At 43.0% G+C, this 16,799-nt stretch overlaps 1 protein-coding gene across 18 annotated transcripts in view; it reads left to right on the forward strand.

Moving 5' to 3' along the window:
* The window catches only part of ABI3BP (ABI family member 3 binding protein), a 1,784,442-nt gene that overhangs the window by 1,552,046 nt on the left and 215,597 nt on the right, over positions 1–16,799 (forward strand). For all 18 annotated transcript variants that reach the window (XM_086934483.1, XM_086934484.1, XM_086934487.1 and 15 more), the window contains one exon: positions 14,538–14,648. In XM_086934483.1, the coding sequence (XP_086790609.1) occupies positions 14,538–14,648 (111 nt within the window). The remainder of the gene's footprint in view (positions 1–14,537; positions 14,649–16,799) is intronic.

A 16,799-nucleotide genomic window follows, 5' to 3' on the forward strand; every position in this document is an offset into this window, starting at 1 on the left:
ACTTTTAGCCACAAAACAGACATAGGCCCTCATTACGAGTTCACCATCAAATTCTTATAATGTGGGTAATTATGCGTACTGTGATACATATTACATCCACTGGATGAGGCTTCTCCAGCGAGTACCTCAAGCCCCAAAGTCATCGCTTCTGGTAATCCTGCACAGGTGACCTCTGGTATGTTGTGTTACAACAACCATAATACTTGTTAGTAGCTTGCAATTATTTTCATTGAATATGTTGCTCATATTACGAAAAAAGTTGGAAACCCGGACACATTTTGGCAGGTGAATCCTGCAGATATTTACTGGGGTAAAAATCACCAGTACATGCTGAGACATGCCGATTTTGGCGCAGCTCCATTTTGGTGCGTCTGGTACGAAATTCTGCGTGTTATTCCTGTTAGCAGGAACAACTCGCAAGTGGCTGGTAATTATCAAACCTGACATCAATTCTTTTCAGGTGCAAGCTCATAATTAAATACATACTGCTTTAATTTGAAAATTTAATAGCACCACTCATGGAATTTATAAGACATTTTACAAGAACCTTGGGGCATATTACCGAGGTGTGCGTTGCAAAACGCACAACGCACATCTCCGTATCGCCGGCTATCGCTGGATTTCATCACCTAATTAGCGCGCAATTATCAATGCGCATCAGGCAGGCGATTAGAAATCCGGCGATAGTCGGCGATATGGCACATTAGCACATGAAAACAAACGTTGTTTTCATGCGCTAATGTGGGCCTTGATAATATGGGGGGGTGGATTCAGCTTTATGATCCACACCCCCATGTTAACCATGCCTAATGCCTGGTCGGAGCAGGCGTTGGGAGACCTGCGATAAAGGAGTTTATCGCAGGTTTTTGTCTCCCAATGCCTGCCTTGGTAATAGGGTGTTCCCACCTCCAACCACATTTTACATGTGGTTGGGCGTGGGAACGCCCACTTTGCATGTCATTAGCGATGTTTATCTCCGACATGCAAAGTGGGCTCGGCCCAGGCTTTAAAGTGCCCTTGGTAATAGGGCTCTAGCTGTATCGCCGTTTTCTCGGCACAATTCGCCGAGAAAGCGGCGTTACTGGCCCTTGGTAATATGCCCCCTTGTGCATCTATGAGTCGATGTGAGATAGGTCTTCCATGGCAGATGCTTCGTTTTGATAGGCTCGTGAAAACAGAATCTTACAATACTATTGAAACACAATTTTCCACTCCAAGAAGGTCCTGACTTTAACTATCTTTCAACTTTATCTCAAGTTTAAAAGTTGAAATACTACTTTTATTTCCAGAAATGAAATGCTAAAGAAAGACATACATATATATATATATATAAGCAGCCTAAATGAGAGAATAAACTTATTAGGAATCTACTATTTTCACGGAGTCAGTGCCTTACTTGCATGAGAAAGTTTGGAGTGTTCCAGATATATATATATATATATATATATATATATATATATATATATATATATATATATATATATATATATATATATATATATATATTACCAAACCAAAAGAACTGTCAGGGAGTGATAGCTCTTTATTGTTATCATGTTATCACTGCAGTTCAGAACTTATCAGACTCCCTCTTACCCCTCTTCTCCTATCGATTTTTCTACCCAATTTAAAGCAGCCACTATTTATAAATTGATTGCTCATTCTACCATACTCAGAACCAAATCTCCTTTAGAACTGCTTTGGAAAAAAGACTTGCTCATTGATCTCCCCCTGCGCACTTGGGACATTATATGGTCCCGGATCCACACTACCTCTCGTTCGGCCAGCACGACACAATCCTTATTTATTTTTTTATAATGGATTATTTTTCACCCCTAGTATCCTTCATAGATTTAAATTGCTAGATTCCCCTAAATGCTGGTCATGCTCCCACGCTAATGCTGATCTCTTTCACATGTTCTTTCAATGTCCCCCTATTGTTGACCTATGGTCCAGAATATGGTCTAAGTTAAATGATATTCTTATGTCAGATATTCCTTTTCACATCGAACATGTTTTCTTAGATAATTTGTCCCCTGCTTTTGATATTTACAAAGAATGCGGCAACTTTGTCAATCTATTTATTGCTATTACCTTTCAGATTATTACTTGTAATTGGAAAGATTCATCGAACATTTCCTTTCTAGCATGGTGGAACTTACTTTGTCATCACCAGAGAATGGACAGAGCTTACGCTACCTCCACTCCCTTGTTGATTAAAAGAGACTTATTGTGGTTACCTTTGACAAACTTTTTATCTAGAAAGCTACCTTAACTGTTTTTTCAGTTATTTAATATGATAGATTTATTTAGTTACCTTTGACAGGTTTTTTTTTTTAACGAAGCTACCTTAACTGTTTATTCTGTTATTTAATATGATAGATTGTTGCTTCATTTGCTATTGTTTTCCTCTTCTTTCTTTCCTCCCCTTTCTTTCTTTCTTCTTTTCCTTTTTTCTCTTTTCTTCATTTCTTTCTCCTCTTCCTTATCAAAAATACTCTTTAAAATGCACTTGTATTAAGTATGGTTTTATTTCATAAGGTTACTGTTCGAGGCATATGAGCTGCAGATCCTACAGTTAGCAATAGATCGCCACCTGGTGTTGGGCTCGGATGATTGCAGGTTGTTGTCTTCTTGAAAGAAGTCTTTGCAGTCACGAGATAGGTGACTCCTCCCTTGGATAATACTAAGCATGGTCATCGACTCCATCCTCAGATTGTTTTTTTCCGCCACTGGGTTCGGATGAAAGTTTTCCGCTCAAGCTAGAAAAGACTTTTTCTGCATTTTATGAAGCGAGAAACTTTAAACAAACTTCTTTCGACATCGAATAGACTTCCGACATCACCAGCTACATTCCGGTGCATAGACGCGGGCCGTTGGGCCTATCGGCGCTCTTGCGGCCTACACCTCATGGACAGAACTCCATTCACGAGATGCCCGGTATGTCGAGCAAAATTCCCGCATAGCGACCATCACAAGGTTTGAAACCTCTGTCTCTCGCCAGAACACGACGAGTCGACCTGCACAGCCTGTGCCTCCTTCCGATCGAAGAAGACCATCAGGGATCGGATGGCCCGTTGACACGAGATGAGGAGATCAGCACCAGCACCGGAGGCCATCTTTGAGGAGGAGATCGTCGAAGAAGACGTCTACAAGGACAAATATCCAATCGAAGATATCTCCGAGGACGAGGCTCCACTCGGCGCAGAGGAGGACTCGCCTGATCTCCAGATTATATCGGGGGCAGAGGATTCAGACGATTCGATTCCATCTCGACAACCCGTGAGTGCATCTGCCCCTGCACGACAGACATTACCCAAACAAAAGGCAACGGTCAGCACTCCGCCCATGGGGCCCAGTCGAGACCGAAATTCACCCTCTAACGCCACGCCTTCTGGCCCGGCTCAGAGGAAAGAAAATACGCCTTCCGGTGCCTCGGCACCGAAGAAACACCATGTGCCAGTTACACCTCCTCCATTGGCACCGAAACATCCTTCGACACCGAAGGATTCGTCGGCACCGAAAACAAAACACCCTTCGGTGCCAAAAGACAGGGACGCTTTGGCACCCGTACCATCGGTGCCGAAGCCAAGACCTGTACCAGACCAGAAAGCTTCGACTCCGAAACCTTACGGTTCAAAAAACAAAGAGGGGAAGCCAGTTTCCGGTGCCACAGGCCCAGAAAAACCTGTCTCCACACCAAAACCTCTAATATTGGTACCAAAGATCCCAGATAAGACTAAACAACCTTCGGCACCGAAAACATTGCCAAGAGACTCAGTTACTACTCCTAAGGCAAAGAACACTAGACAACTTCTATCAGCTCCGAAAAAATCGACGCCGAAGAAGATTATAGAAGAGGAACAACTGTTTAGACCAGATACTAGACAGAAAAAGGTTCATATTCATCCAAAAACTGGACATGTGGAAGCAATTCCTTATAAAAAGAGACCAACAAACACACCACTTACACCTGTGGTTCCTGCCAAAAAGGACTGTGCAACTTCTCCAATGCACCCTTCCTCTCCTTCACCTTCTTCCTTTCCTATTACTCCATATGTGGAACCTATAACTTCTCCTATTCAAGCTCCTGCATCATCACACCACACTGACGAGGAGTATGATTTAGGTGGGGGGGGATGATGTTCCAGAGCCAAATACATACCCTTTAGATGAGGATATCAACACAGAATATCCCAAGGGTGATGATACATATAATTGTGCACCAAATAATGCACCAGACATCCCTGATCCTCAGTACTACCCAACAAAACCTTCCCCTATAGAGGATAGTATTGGGTTTAATCATTTATTAAACAGAGATGCACTCTACCATGGGGTTCCTATGCACACTGATGCCATTGAGGAGGACTTTTTGTTAGACACTTTCGAACAGTCACAAAGGTCTACCCAAATATTACCAATGGTCAAGGGAGTCATTAAACATGCTCCAGAGATTTTGTAAGATCCAGTACGGCGTAGGGTGATAAATCCTAGAATAGAGAAAAAGTATAGGCCAGCACCAGCTGATTCAGTATACATTAAGGGTCATCTGCCATTAGACTCCTTGGTAGTGTCAAATGCACGCAAAAGGGCCAATTCTCAAACTTCTGGGGATACACCCCCGCCTGACAAAGAGTCCAAGATTATTGATGCGTCAGGGAAACGAATTGCACAAGCAACAAACATATGGCGCATAGCAAATACACAGGCTTTACTCTCACACTACAACAGGGCTCATTACGATCAACTAGAAAAGTTAATGGAACACCTACCAGATCAACACAAAGATCTGGCAGCAGAACTTTTACAGGAAGGCAAATTAATATCTAATGCCTCAATTAAATGCGCACTAGATGTAGCTGACACAGCATCCAGAGCAGTGAACACTAGTGTTATTCTCAGGCGTCACGCATGGTTACGCATTTCGGGTTTTAAGCCAGAAGTACAAACTACCATCCTAAACCAGCCCTTTAATCAGAACCAATTGTTCGGGCCGGAAGTAGATAACACATTAGAAAAGATGAAGAAAGACACAGACACCGCTAAGTCTATGGGGGCATTACAATCCACCCAAACTAGAGGTTCTTTTCGCTTCTCCTCTTATAGAGGAGGCTCCAAGCAGATCGGCGCAGACACAACATCATCTTTTAAAACACACACACAAACCTCCTCTAATAAAGGCTATTTTAGAGGAGGATACAGAGGCAATAACAACAAGGGAAGAGGTAGAGGTAGTAACAACAACCGCTCCTCTTCCACTCCTAAACAGTGACTTCCCTCTGCCTCCCCTACAGCATTCCACTCCTGTGGGGGGCAGACTTTCACAGTTCCTACCTGTCTGGAACTCCATCACAACAGACAGGTGGGTAAGACAAATTATCCAACATGGCTACTGCCTAGAACTCACAGCAACCCCCCCAAACATACCACCCAGGCAGCGTCCAATGTCTGCAGAACACATAACTCTGCTTCAACAGGAAGTTCTAGCACTTCTAAAAAAAGATGCTATTCAAGTAGTTCCGTTAGAGGAACAAGGAACAGGAGTTTACTCCCTGTATTTCCTAATTCCAAAAAAGGACGGGACATTAGGACCAATTATCGATCTCAGGCCCCTCAACCACTACATACAATCAGATCATTTTCACATGATCACTTTACAACAGGTACTCCCATTACTACAACAGGGAGATTTTCTGTCCACACTAGACCTAAAGGACACCTACTTTCACATTCCAATACCTCCTGCGCACAGGAAGTATTTAAGGTTTGTCATACAAGGACAACACTATCATTTCAAAGTCCTTCCATTCTGGGTCACAACAGCACCATGAGTGTTTACAAAGTGCTTAGCAGTAGTGGCAGCACATCTCAGAAGACAACAAATACATGTCTTCCCCTACCTCGACGGCTGGCTCATAAAAGCAAAATCGTTCAACCAGTGTGCACAACACACAAAACAAACAATTCAAACACTGCACAATTAAGGGTTTACGAGAAACTACACCAAGTCGCACCTAGAGCCTTCACACGTTCATCAATATCTAGGAGCTACTATAAACACATCTGTAGCTCTAGTGTATCCCAGTCAAGCCAGGATTCAAAGTATTCAGAACTTTGTCTCCCTTTTTCAATGCCAGCACTCTCTACAAGCCAGAGTGTTCATGAAACTAATAGGCATGATGGCGTCTTGCATCTTTATAGTTCCTCACGCAAGACTGCAAATGCGCCCACTACAAGAATGTCTAGCACAACAGTGGAATCAGGCTCAAGGTCAGCTCACAGACCTGGTGTTGGTAGACAGCCGTACATATCGCTCTCTGCAATGTGGAACGCCAAAAACTTGACAAAGGGACGGCCGTTCCTAGATCCAGTTCCACAGATAGTGCTCCCGACAGATGCATCCCTCACAGGATGGGGAGCCCATCTCTTGCATTATACCACACAAGGTCAGTGGAACAATCAACAGAAACAGTTCCACATCAACCATTTAGAGCTGATATCAATTTTCCTAGCTCTCAAAACTTTTCAAGTACAAATCCAAAACAAAGCTGTCCTAGTCCGGACGGACAATATGACAGCCATGTATTATATACAAAAACAGGGGGGGACACACTCTCTGCAACTGTCCCAACTTGCAGAGAACATTTGGAGATGGGCCATCCCTCAAAACATACATCTGACAGTAGAACATCTTCCAGGGATCCACAACCAGATATCAGATCTGTTGAGTCGCCAGTCACAACAGATTCACGAATGGGAGTTGCACCCACAAGTTCTTCAACCATTCTTTCAAATGTGTGGGGCATCCACAAATAGACCTGTTTGCCACCCACAAGAACTCAAAATCCCCAGCCTTCGCCACCAGGTTTCCACACCCACGGTCGGAGGGGAATGCAATATGGATGAACTGGTCAGGCAGATTTGCGTACACTTTTCCGCCTCTCCCACTCATTCCACTAGTAGTACGCAAGCTCAGACAACAGTCTCTCAAACTAATACTAGTGGCCCCCACATGGGCATGTCAGCCGTGGTTCACCACGCTACTAGATCTCTCACTGGTTCCACATCAGAAATTACGGCTCACGCCATCCCTGTTAACACAGAACCATGGAGAAATAAGGCACCCAGAACCAAGCCAACTGAATGTGGCGATCTGACTCTTGAAGTCCTATAGTTTGGTTACTTAAACTTACCACCAGACTGTATGAATATAATTAAAGAAGCTAGAAGACCCACTACCAGAGCATGCTATGCTGCTAAGTGGAAACGATTTGCAAAATACTGTAACAACAATCACATTGATCCTTTGGATGTTTCCATCCAAAATATCATTTGCTACCTTCTACATTTACAAAGGTCCAATTTGGCTTATTCTTCCATACGCCTGCATCTAGCAGCAATTGCAGCGTATTTAAAAAATAGACAAAATCTATCTCTCTTTAGAGTACCTGCAATAAAAGCATTTATGGAAGGATTAAAAAGAATAATCCCACCTAGGTTACCACCTGCTCCAGTATGGAACCTAAATGTGGTCCTTACAAGACTCATGGGACCGCCTTTTGAGCTGTTACATAAGTGTGAACTGCAATTCCTAACATGGAAAACTGCTTTCCTTGTTGCCATCACCTCTCTCAGAAGAGTTAGTGAAATACATGCATTCACAATAGAAGAACCATTTTTTCAAATGCATCCTAACAAAGTGGTTCTTAGACCCAATCCTAAATTCTTACCAAAAGTGATTACTCCTTTTCACCTAACCCAATCAGTAGAGTTACCAGTGTTTTTTTCAAAAAACGGATTCTGTTGCAGAAAGAGCTTTACACACCTTAGATGTTAGAAGAGCTCTACTATATTACACAGACAGGACTAAATCCTTCAGAAAGACAAAACAACGATTTGTATCTTTCTCTCCCCCAGACAAAGGCAATCCCATCTCTAAAGGAGGAATTGCTAGATGGATTGTAAAGTGTATTCAAATATGCTATCTCAAAGCTAAACGTACACTAACAGTTCCTCCTAGAGCACACTCCACTCACAAACTAGGAGTCTCTATGGCTTTCTTAGGAAACATACCACTAGAGGACATATGCAAGGCAGCAACATGGTCCACAACACACACCTTCACTTAACACTATTGTGTTGATGTGCAAGCCAAGCAGCAAGCTGCAGTAGGCCAAGCTGTTCTTAAAACACTATTTCAGTATGCTGCAACAGATACAAGTGACCACCGCTAAGGGAGACACTGCTGTACAATCGTTGTAAATGTAGGATCTGCAGTTCATATGCCTCGAACGGAAAATGCTACTTACAAGTATGCATCTGTTCTTGGCATGTAGAGCTGCAGAATCCTACATGCCCTCCCGCCTCCCCGGGACTTGTATCCTTTCCAGTACTCATCTTACTTAGATGCACATGCATGGACATCCTTTCTCTTTACTTCTACTAACTCCATCATTTCCCATCATGGCGAAAAACAATCTAAGGATGGAGTCGATGACCATGCGCAGTATTGTCCAAGGGAGGAGTCACCTATCTCGTGACTACAAAGACTTCGTCCAAGAAGGCAACAACCTGCAATCATCCAAACCCAACACCAGGTGGCGATCTATTGCTAAATGTAGGATTCTGCAGCTCTACATGCCAAGAACAGATGCATACTGGTAAGTAGCATTTTCCTTTCTACCATTGTTTTTCATCATATTCTTAGTTGTCATTGTTTCCCGCTTGATTCTGTACTGTTGTTTTACATCATTTTACTCTTTTAATAAAGCATTTTAAACAGAAATTATCAGACTACATAGTCATAAACCTATGGGAGAATTTGATATAAGGGGTGGTGCCCAAGTATTTCAATATTGGGGAGTTATTCTATTCAATGCCGTTGGCACTCTGATTTTCAGTGGGTACTGCCCCTAAGAGAAGTCTGGCAAATGAAAGTGATCCAGACAAGTAGTGGATTTATTTAAGGGCACAATTCATGAAAACGTAAGAGTTGGCCCCTTATGAAATGATTCCTAAAATGCAAGGGCTTGATCCCTTGACCAATACACACCTCCTCAACATTCTCCTATTTGCTGCTGATGGGCTGATGAAGAGCAATGACTGACTCCAATCATGTGCAATAGGATCTATTGCTATTGCATCTACCTCAGGGATACTCATTGTTTGCCCCCTGGCCGCTTGCTGGCCTCCTGACCGTTTCATGCTCCCCCCTAGTAAACACGAGTACTGTGCTCCTGTTTCCTTCACAGAGCACTAACATTCAGAAAGCTATTAAATGGGCAAGCACCCATCATTCATCCATCCACCCTTTCATCCATCCACCCTTTCATTCATCCACCCTTTCATCAATCCACCCTTTCATCCATCCATCCACCCTTTCATCCATCCACCCATCCTTCATCCATCCACCCTTTCATCTATCCACCCTTTCATCCATCCACCCTTCTTTCATCCATCCACCCTTTTATCCATCCATTCACCCATCCACCATTTCATCCATCCGCCCATCCTTCATCCATCCACCCTTCTTTCATCCATCCACCCTTTCATTCATCCATTCATCCATCCACCCTTTCATCCATCCATCCACCCATCCTTCATCCATCCACCCTTTCATCCATCCATTCATCCATCCACCCTTTCATCCATCCATCCACCCATCCTCCATCCATCCACCCTTTCATCCAGCCATTCACCCACCATTCATCCACCCACCTTTTCACACATCCATCCATGAAGTAGTGTGGCTCACTGGTTAGAGGCGGCAGACCCGAGAGCAGAGGACGGCCCGGGACCAGGGTTCGATTCCCGACGCGGCAGGTTTCTGGACCAGGGTCAGCGGACTCGATAATTCTCTCGCCTCGGTGCCCACTCTGATCAGCGATCACACTCGGGCAACTCTGGGCACTAGCTTGCCTCATCTTCACTAACAGCCCCACCAGACCGCCGGGGATGCCTGGTCTCACCCTGGAGATACCCATTAAGGGACCATTTCTCAGGGAAGCCAGGAAGAGTTTCGCAGCGGTCGAAGCGCGGAGGTACCCCTTCGGGAGTGATTCCAGCGCTATATAAGCACATAATTAATTAATTAATTAATCCATCCACCCATCATTCATCCACCCACCCTTTCATCCATCCATCCACCCACCTTTTCACACATCCATCCATGCACTCATTATTCATCCACGCACCCTTTCATCCATCCACGATCTTTCATCCATCCATTCATCCACCCACCATGCATCCACCCTTCATGCATCCATCCTTTCATCCATCCATCCACCCATCATACACCCTTCACCTACCCATCCTTTCATCCATCTATCCACCCATCACGAAACACCGTACAAAAATATCGCAACTGTATTAATTGACACTGCTATTTATTTATTATAACACTACTTACAATGCAGTCAATTAGAACAGAGGAATGTTGCAGTCAATTTGAACACCGCACTTCCAATGCAGTCAATTTGAACAGAGTGACTGTATTAGTGTGACTGTATTAATTGACTTTCCAACACTGCTTACAATGCAGTCAATTTAACTTTAGTGCCGGAGCGTGACATCAAACTTACTTTCCCATCTTTTGTGCCACTATGTGGCATTGCGCTTACTTTTCCATCTTTTTATGACTGCATTTGGAGCGTGTATAGAATGCAGTCAATTTTACTTTTGTGCCGGAGCGTGACGTGACAGTGAGCTTACTTTCCTACTTTCCCGTCTTTTTATGACTGTATTTGGAGCGTGAATGTATACAATGCAGCCAATTAGAGCATCACATTAACGTTTACATCGTAAGCCCAGAAGTCAGGGTGCAGTGTACTAAAAACATTGGACATATACTTTTATGCTTTACATGTCCAAGCACTGAAAAACTTTTACATTCATTTTTCACTGTTGCAAGGCATACCTCTCCCATAGACTAACATTGGGGTTACATTATTACATTTATTAAGTTGTAATGTCCAAATGGGAACGTGTACCCAGTTAATGTTTAGTGTCTTTGGAATGTTAATGAAAAATCCTAACTTATGGTGAAGTCATATTTTAAATTGCAATTTTGAAAACGCCACTTTTAGAAAAGTTACATTTTCCTGCCTAAGTCATTAAGTGCCTGTAGCCTGTATCTGACTTACATGACTAGGTATAGCTGACAGTTGGACTTTGTGTATTCCTTCTAGACATCTATACAATAGGGAGCTTATGTATGCCTGGGTAGGCTGTCACTGACAGGATGGGAGGAGGAGCTTGGTACAGCCCCATTTACAATCTGAATAGGCTATGTCCTGCTTTGACACAAAGGTTTGCATATCCCCTGTATTTAGTCTGGAGCCAGGACAGGGAAGGCAGGATGCTTGAGGACTTCAAAGGGAAACCTCTAGAAACTCCTCCCTCTTCAAAGGCACAACTGGGTACAAATACTGGATCTCAGACACCACTAATTCAGTACACTTCTGGACCTGTGGAAATTCTGCCAGAAAGAAGGACTGCTGTGCTGCTGAATGTCTGCCACTCTACTGGCTGTTGCCCTGTTGGACTACTGACTTGGTAGACTGCTGCCTTGCTATGCTGACCTACTGCCTGCTACCCTCTTGCCCGGGTCAAAGGATTGGACCTGCACCTCTTGAACCCAGGCTAACTGGCTGGCCTCCTGATTTAAGCCTTAGGGACAGAAGGCTCCAACAATCTTGCTCCTGAACCTAGACTCTGCCATCTGTGAGTGTACCCTGCCAAGGGATGCCACCCCAGTCCTCGATTATTGGAAGGGGCCAAAGGTTTTCTACCAGCCTCTGGTGATCTAGTGGAACTGATACATCTTTTTGTTACATGGCGCAACTGATGCTTTGCCACTGGTGCATGGATCAGAACCGCTGCAAAGTCTCACTTCGCAGCCCGTCGCCGCATCAGAACTACTGCTGCACTAGGCATCCTTGGCGCAGGCCCTCCTATCCATCATCAGCAGCAGTCCAAACGGAGATGTCAGAATCCGCATTGGAACTCCGCAACTGATGCATTGCCCCGACTGTGCAACACACCCCTGACTTCAAACTTGTCATCGCAAATCCTCATAGACGGAATATCTGACGATGAAGCAGCAGGAACTTGCACCGCAGTCTCTCAGCGTGTCAGAACTTACCCATTGCTTCGGCTGCGTGACGCATTTTCAACGTGGATCCTTGCAAGGCTCCAAAAACCAGGATTTAAGGTACCGTGTTCAGTGGGGCTAACTGGGTCCCTGTAGCTGGCCTGCGCTCCATCGCAGTCCACCTGAACTTGTGACTTTGTCCCAATCCGGTGCAGCCAAATGTCCACAGTTAGCGCTTTATGCCTTTTGGCACTAGTTTTACTGAAATCTTTGGAACTGAATACCTATGGTTTTACTGATTAAAGTTTTGTCATTTTTGTCTTCTTTTATTGGTTAAAAAGTACTCCATTCTTCTAATCCAATTGTGTGCTCTTTTTGTGATGTGTTTTCACTGTTACTTTTGGCAGTGTTGAAGAAATACTTTATATATTGCCTCGGAGTTAAGCCAGGCTGCTCTTTGCCAAGCTACCCGCGGGTTGATCACAGGTTAATTTAGGGTTGGCTTGTGACTTCACCCTGAGAAAAATTTATTGTGGTTGCTTCTTGAGAAGGGTTTCACCCCCTTCAACCTGCAACCCAGTTTCTTACAAGATTTCTTACAAGACTCAAACTCAACCCCTGAATTCACCAAGTTTGTGAGCCAAAATATTTGGTGCACGTTACACACAAATTGAAGCCAGTCATATGTGGAGTACGGGCTGGATGGCTATTGTTAGCCAAAGTCATACCAAAGTTATTTTGCACAGAAAGGAGTACTGGAGGGACCACACACAAAATGACAACCTAGTGGTCCAATGTACAGGCAGGTGACTTTTCAGTGAAAGTCTTACAACATCTGCAGCACACAGGAAGCTAAACACTTGTGATACAAAGGTCAGACTGGGTGGCTGTCATCGCAAATGTTTACTCATCAACAAACGGAAGGTACCTACGGCTGCTGCAGCTGAAGGTACAGTCTGTGCCACAGGTTCCAGTTAGGAAGCAAGAAACAACATTGCAAGCCCGTTCCAGTCAAACTAATATAATTATTTATCTTATGATCTTCAAGTTGCACACAGCTTTCGGCAGTTGTTGCTTTAATCCACCCAGCTATCATAATGGTTCATTTTAAACCTTTTTTACCATCTTTGAAAGGTTGGTTTATGTAAAGCATGAAAGATCTGTTTGGAAGTCTACAGTCAAAGGAATATTGGTATGTCCCCAGTCATGCTTCAATATGGTATTTATTTCTGGGAGAGTAGGGAGCAATACACAGAGTCAACAATAAGCAAACACTTCCCTTAATAAAGCTAAATATTAGCTTTGCCATTTCATGTCTAGGGAGAGTGTGACCGATTGAATCTGCCAATACTTGTTTAATGATGTTGCTGAGCATTGGCCTTGTATTGTGCTGCCTTCAACATATATTTAATTTATAGAATTATAAACGGATGATAGTGAATAACAGATGTGTTTCATTTCAGAGTTCTGAGTGATATCTAATAGACAACTAACGCGAGTTGTCTCTGATGTCACTCAAAACCACGAGGTGAGAAACATCCCTTTTATTAGCCACCAAGTGGTTTACAGCTGTAGCACAAGCTCCCATTGAGAAATGGGAGTATGCAACTGCACCATGTGTGGTCGCATTATAATTGTGGTGGCAGGACCGCTGACCGGAGGTCCAGGGACCGTGACGGTGTCTGTTGTAGGCAACTCCAACTGACATTGTAATAAGGCCCTCAGACATATGTGGTTGATGGTACGGGTAAAGTGTCTTTTCAGATGTATCTAGTTTCAGAAGCACTGAAGCTGGACAGACTTACTGCTGCATAATAGACAAGATCAACCACTGTAAAATAAAATGTACATGGGAATTTTACTTTACTAGCTGTATATCTAACTGTGCATGCTTCGTGAGGGGCCTATTCAGGGAAGTAATGACATGTATATTTAACACTAAACCTAGGTTTAACTCTACAGTTGTATGCTGTTCACCATTTCCAAGTGTGGATTTACACCTAGGTGTGCATGTATTAACCCTCTCAAATCTTGGGGTGGAGCCTCCTACAACAGGATATACTAGTATAAACACAGTGTGTGAGTAGGTCCCTAAATGTAGACAAATTAAGACATAAGTTTCCCTTAGGGTAAACTACGACATGTAGCTCCATGGAAAGCTTTAGTTGGATGACACTCATTCGTAAATATGTTCATGACTATTCCTCTTATACCCCAGTGAACAATTTTCGGTCACACAGCATAATATCAAATGTAGGTTACTGTTGACTAAGTAAGCAGATGTAAATTGGTCCATTGAACTAAACTTTGCTCTGCAAACATATGGAAAAATGCTCTGTGGTGTAGAAATTTTATAAAGCACACTGAGTTGTACCAGACTTCTTTTTTTGGCGCAGTTTCTTATGAAGGAATTAAATATATATAATCCTGGTAAAATATTTAGGATCTTCACACCCGGGAACCCCACGTGCAACCTTAACGCCAGCTAGACCCACACACATGAGAAGACGGCCTTTCCACCCATATAATGTGACGGGGAGGCCCAGAATATCAGGTAAGAATAACATTTCTTCCACATCTATTTCTTATATATGTGAGTTAGATATTCTCTATTGAGAACATAGGTAATTCTCTGTTTCTGAAATGTATTTCTTTAGCAACTGTTATCTTCCTTCTGCAATACTTTAATTGTTTTGACATTAGTCTGCTTATGAAAAACATGAGAGATACTGCAAATGTTTTTTCAGCATAACTAAATACAGTTCACATAGGAATGAAACCGATATCTGTAAACTGATTGAGAAACATAAGATCTAAAAATAAACTGTTCAATCGATGCAGTGAAGACCGCTGCATTGTATTGTAGCATTTTTATGGCACTTACTACTCCTGAGTGGGCCACTAAAACATGGATAACACGCTACACAATATACAGTTTGAAATCTGTTGTCTTTGCTTTAAGTCCATATGGGAAGTATTTCCAGGTTGTGCATTATGACTACTGAGGTGTGGTTGTCATGTTATGAGAGACAGTGCTCGGCAATGTGATGGAAGAGGAAGTGTGAAAAACATGCATTTTTAGGTTTCGCCTGTACAGCGCTTGCTCTGTGAATGAGAAATCTATTGTTCTTAATATAAATGTAAAAGGGACTTACATTCTGCCTACTCTCTTTCCTGGCTTCTCATTGGTTCCTGTGCGTGCCACTTACCTTGCTTTCATTTTTTTGGCTGTAGCATATTTTCCTGCATTTACCAAATTTTGTTCCTCACCTGCTTCTCTTATCACTGTCACACCGCCGAAATATTGTTAACATCTCCTTTGGTGGAACCATATTTTCATAACGTTTTGACTGTAACTCTGCGGCATATTTATATAACAGTTTATCACCAGAGATTAAGTGATTTGCATAGAATCATAGGATGGTGCGCGGTGACGCTGGGACTCAAACTGGGATCCCCAGCACTTGAGTCAGCAGCTCTGGCCACTGTGCCACATCCTCTCCACTCCTTTGTTATCCGTCAGGGAGCTCTTCCTACTCCCGGACGATGATTGATGAAAACAGCTCTTTATTCATTACATAGGTGAAACTGATTCATTACAAATTATTGTTATAGTTTGTGGTATACTAGAAACTCTGATTAGTTCTACAGATCCCCATATTTTACTTGCATTTCTTTTTACGTTCTTAATCTGATTTCCTATGCTAACAGTAGCAGGAGAACTTATGCAGAGACTTTATGAACAAAAATTCATTTATAATGACAACCCTTTTAAAGAGCAGATTTCCCATTACATGAGATACATCGATGATGTATTTCTCATCTGGACTGGCAGTCCTGCGACCCTAAATGAGTTTGTCAACTGGTTGAATGCACGAAGCAACGACATCAAGTTCAGTTGCACATCATCCAATACATCGATCACATTTTTGGATGTTAAACTAGAACCATCTGAAGGAGGTCTTGCGACAACACTTTATCGTAAAGCGACCGACAGGAATAAAGCATTGCTTTATTCAAGCAACCATCCACGCGGCCTGAGGCAAAATTTACCCTTTGGCCAATTCCTTAGAGTACGTAGGAATTGTTCACGCAAGGAGGACTATTTTGAACATGCCAACCAACTCAAAGATAGACTTCTCCAACGAGGGTACCCGAACAAACTATTAAAAAACTCACTGAAGAGAGCTTGGTGGACGCCACGCGAATCCCTCTTGCAGAAAAAGCCCAAAAAGGAACAGAAACGGATAGTTTGCGTATACACGTTCTGCCCGGCTTCAAATCAATTGAAGAAACTAATTACATCTAACTGGCACCTAGTGAAAGGTTTACATGAGGACTTTAAAACACCACCCTTGTTCGCACACAAGAAAGAAAAAAGTGTGGCTAATCATATTGTCAGAGCCGCCCTACCAATTGAGAAAGGCCCGACATTGAGGAGCTTGTTCGGTTTTCCACCCATTACTGGACATCACAAATGTGGATCATGCACCTGCTGTGAAGAGACAATGGAAGAGTCAGTATTCTCTTTTAATAACATCAATTGGAAACATGATACGTTCACTAATTGCAAGACCAAGAACGTTGTGTACGCAATAATATGCCCATGCCCTATGTTGTACATAGGCAAAACTACTCAAGAAATCAGGCAACGTATCACCCAACATAAGTCAAGGATACGTAGAGAAGTAGAAAATGCACCACT

Source organism: Lissotriton vulgaris, chromosome 8 (assembly GCF_964263255.1).
Source record: "Lissotriton vulgaris chromosome 8, aLisVul1.2, whole genome shotgun sequence".
NCBI lineage: Eukaryota > Metazoa > Chordata > Amphibia > Caudata > Salamandridae > Lissotriton > Lissotriton vulgaris.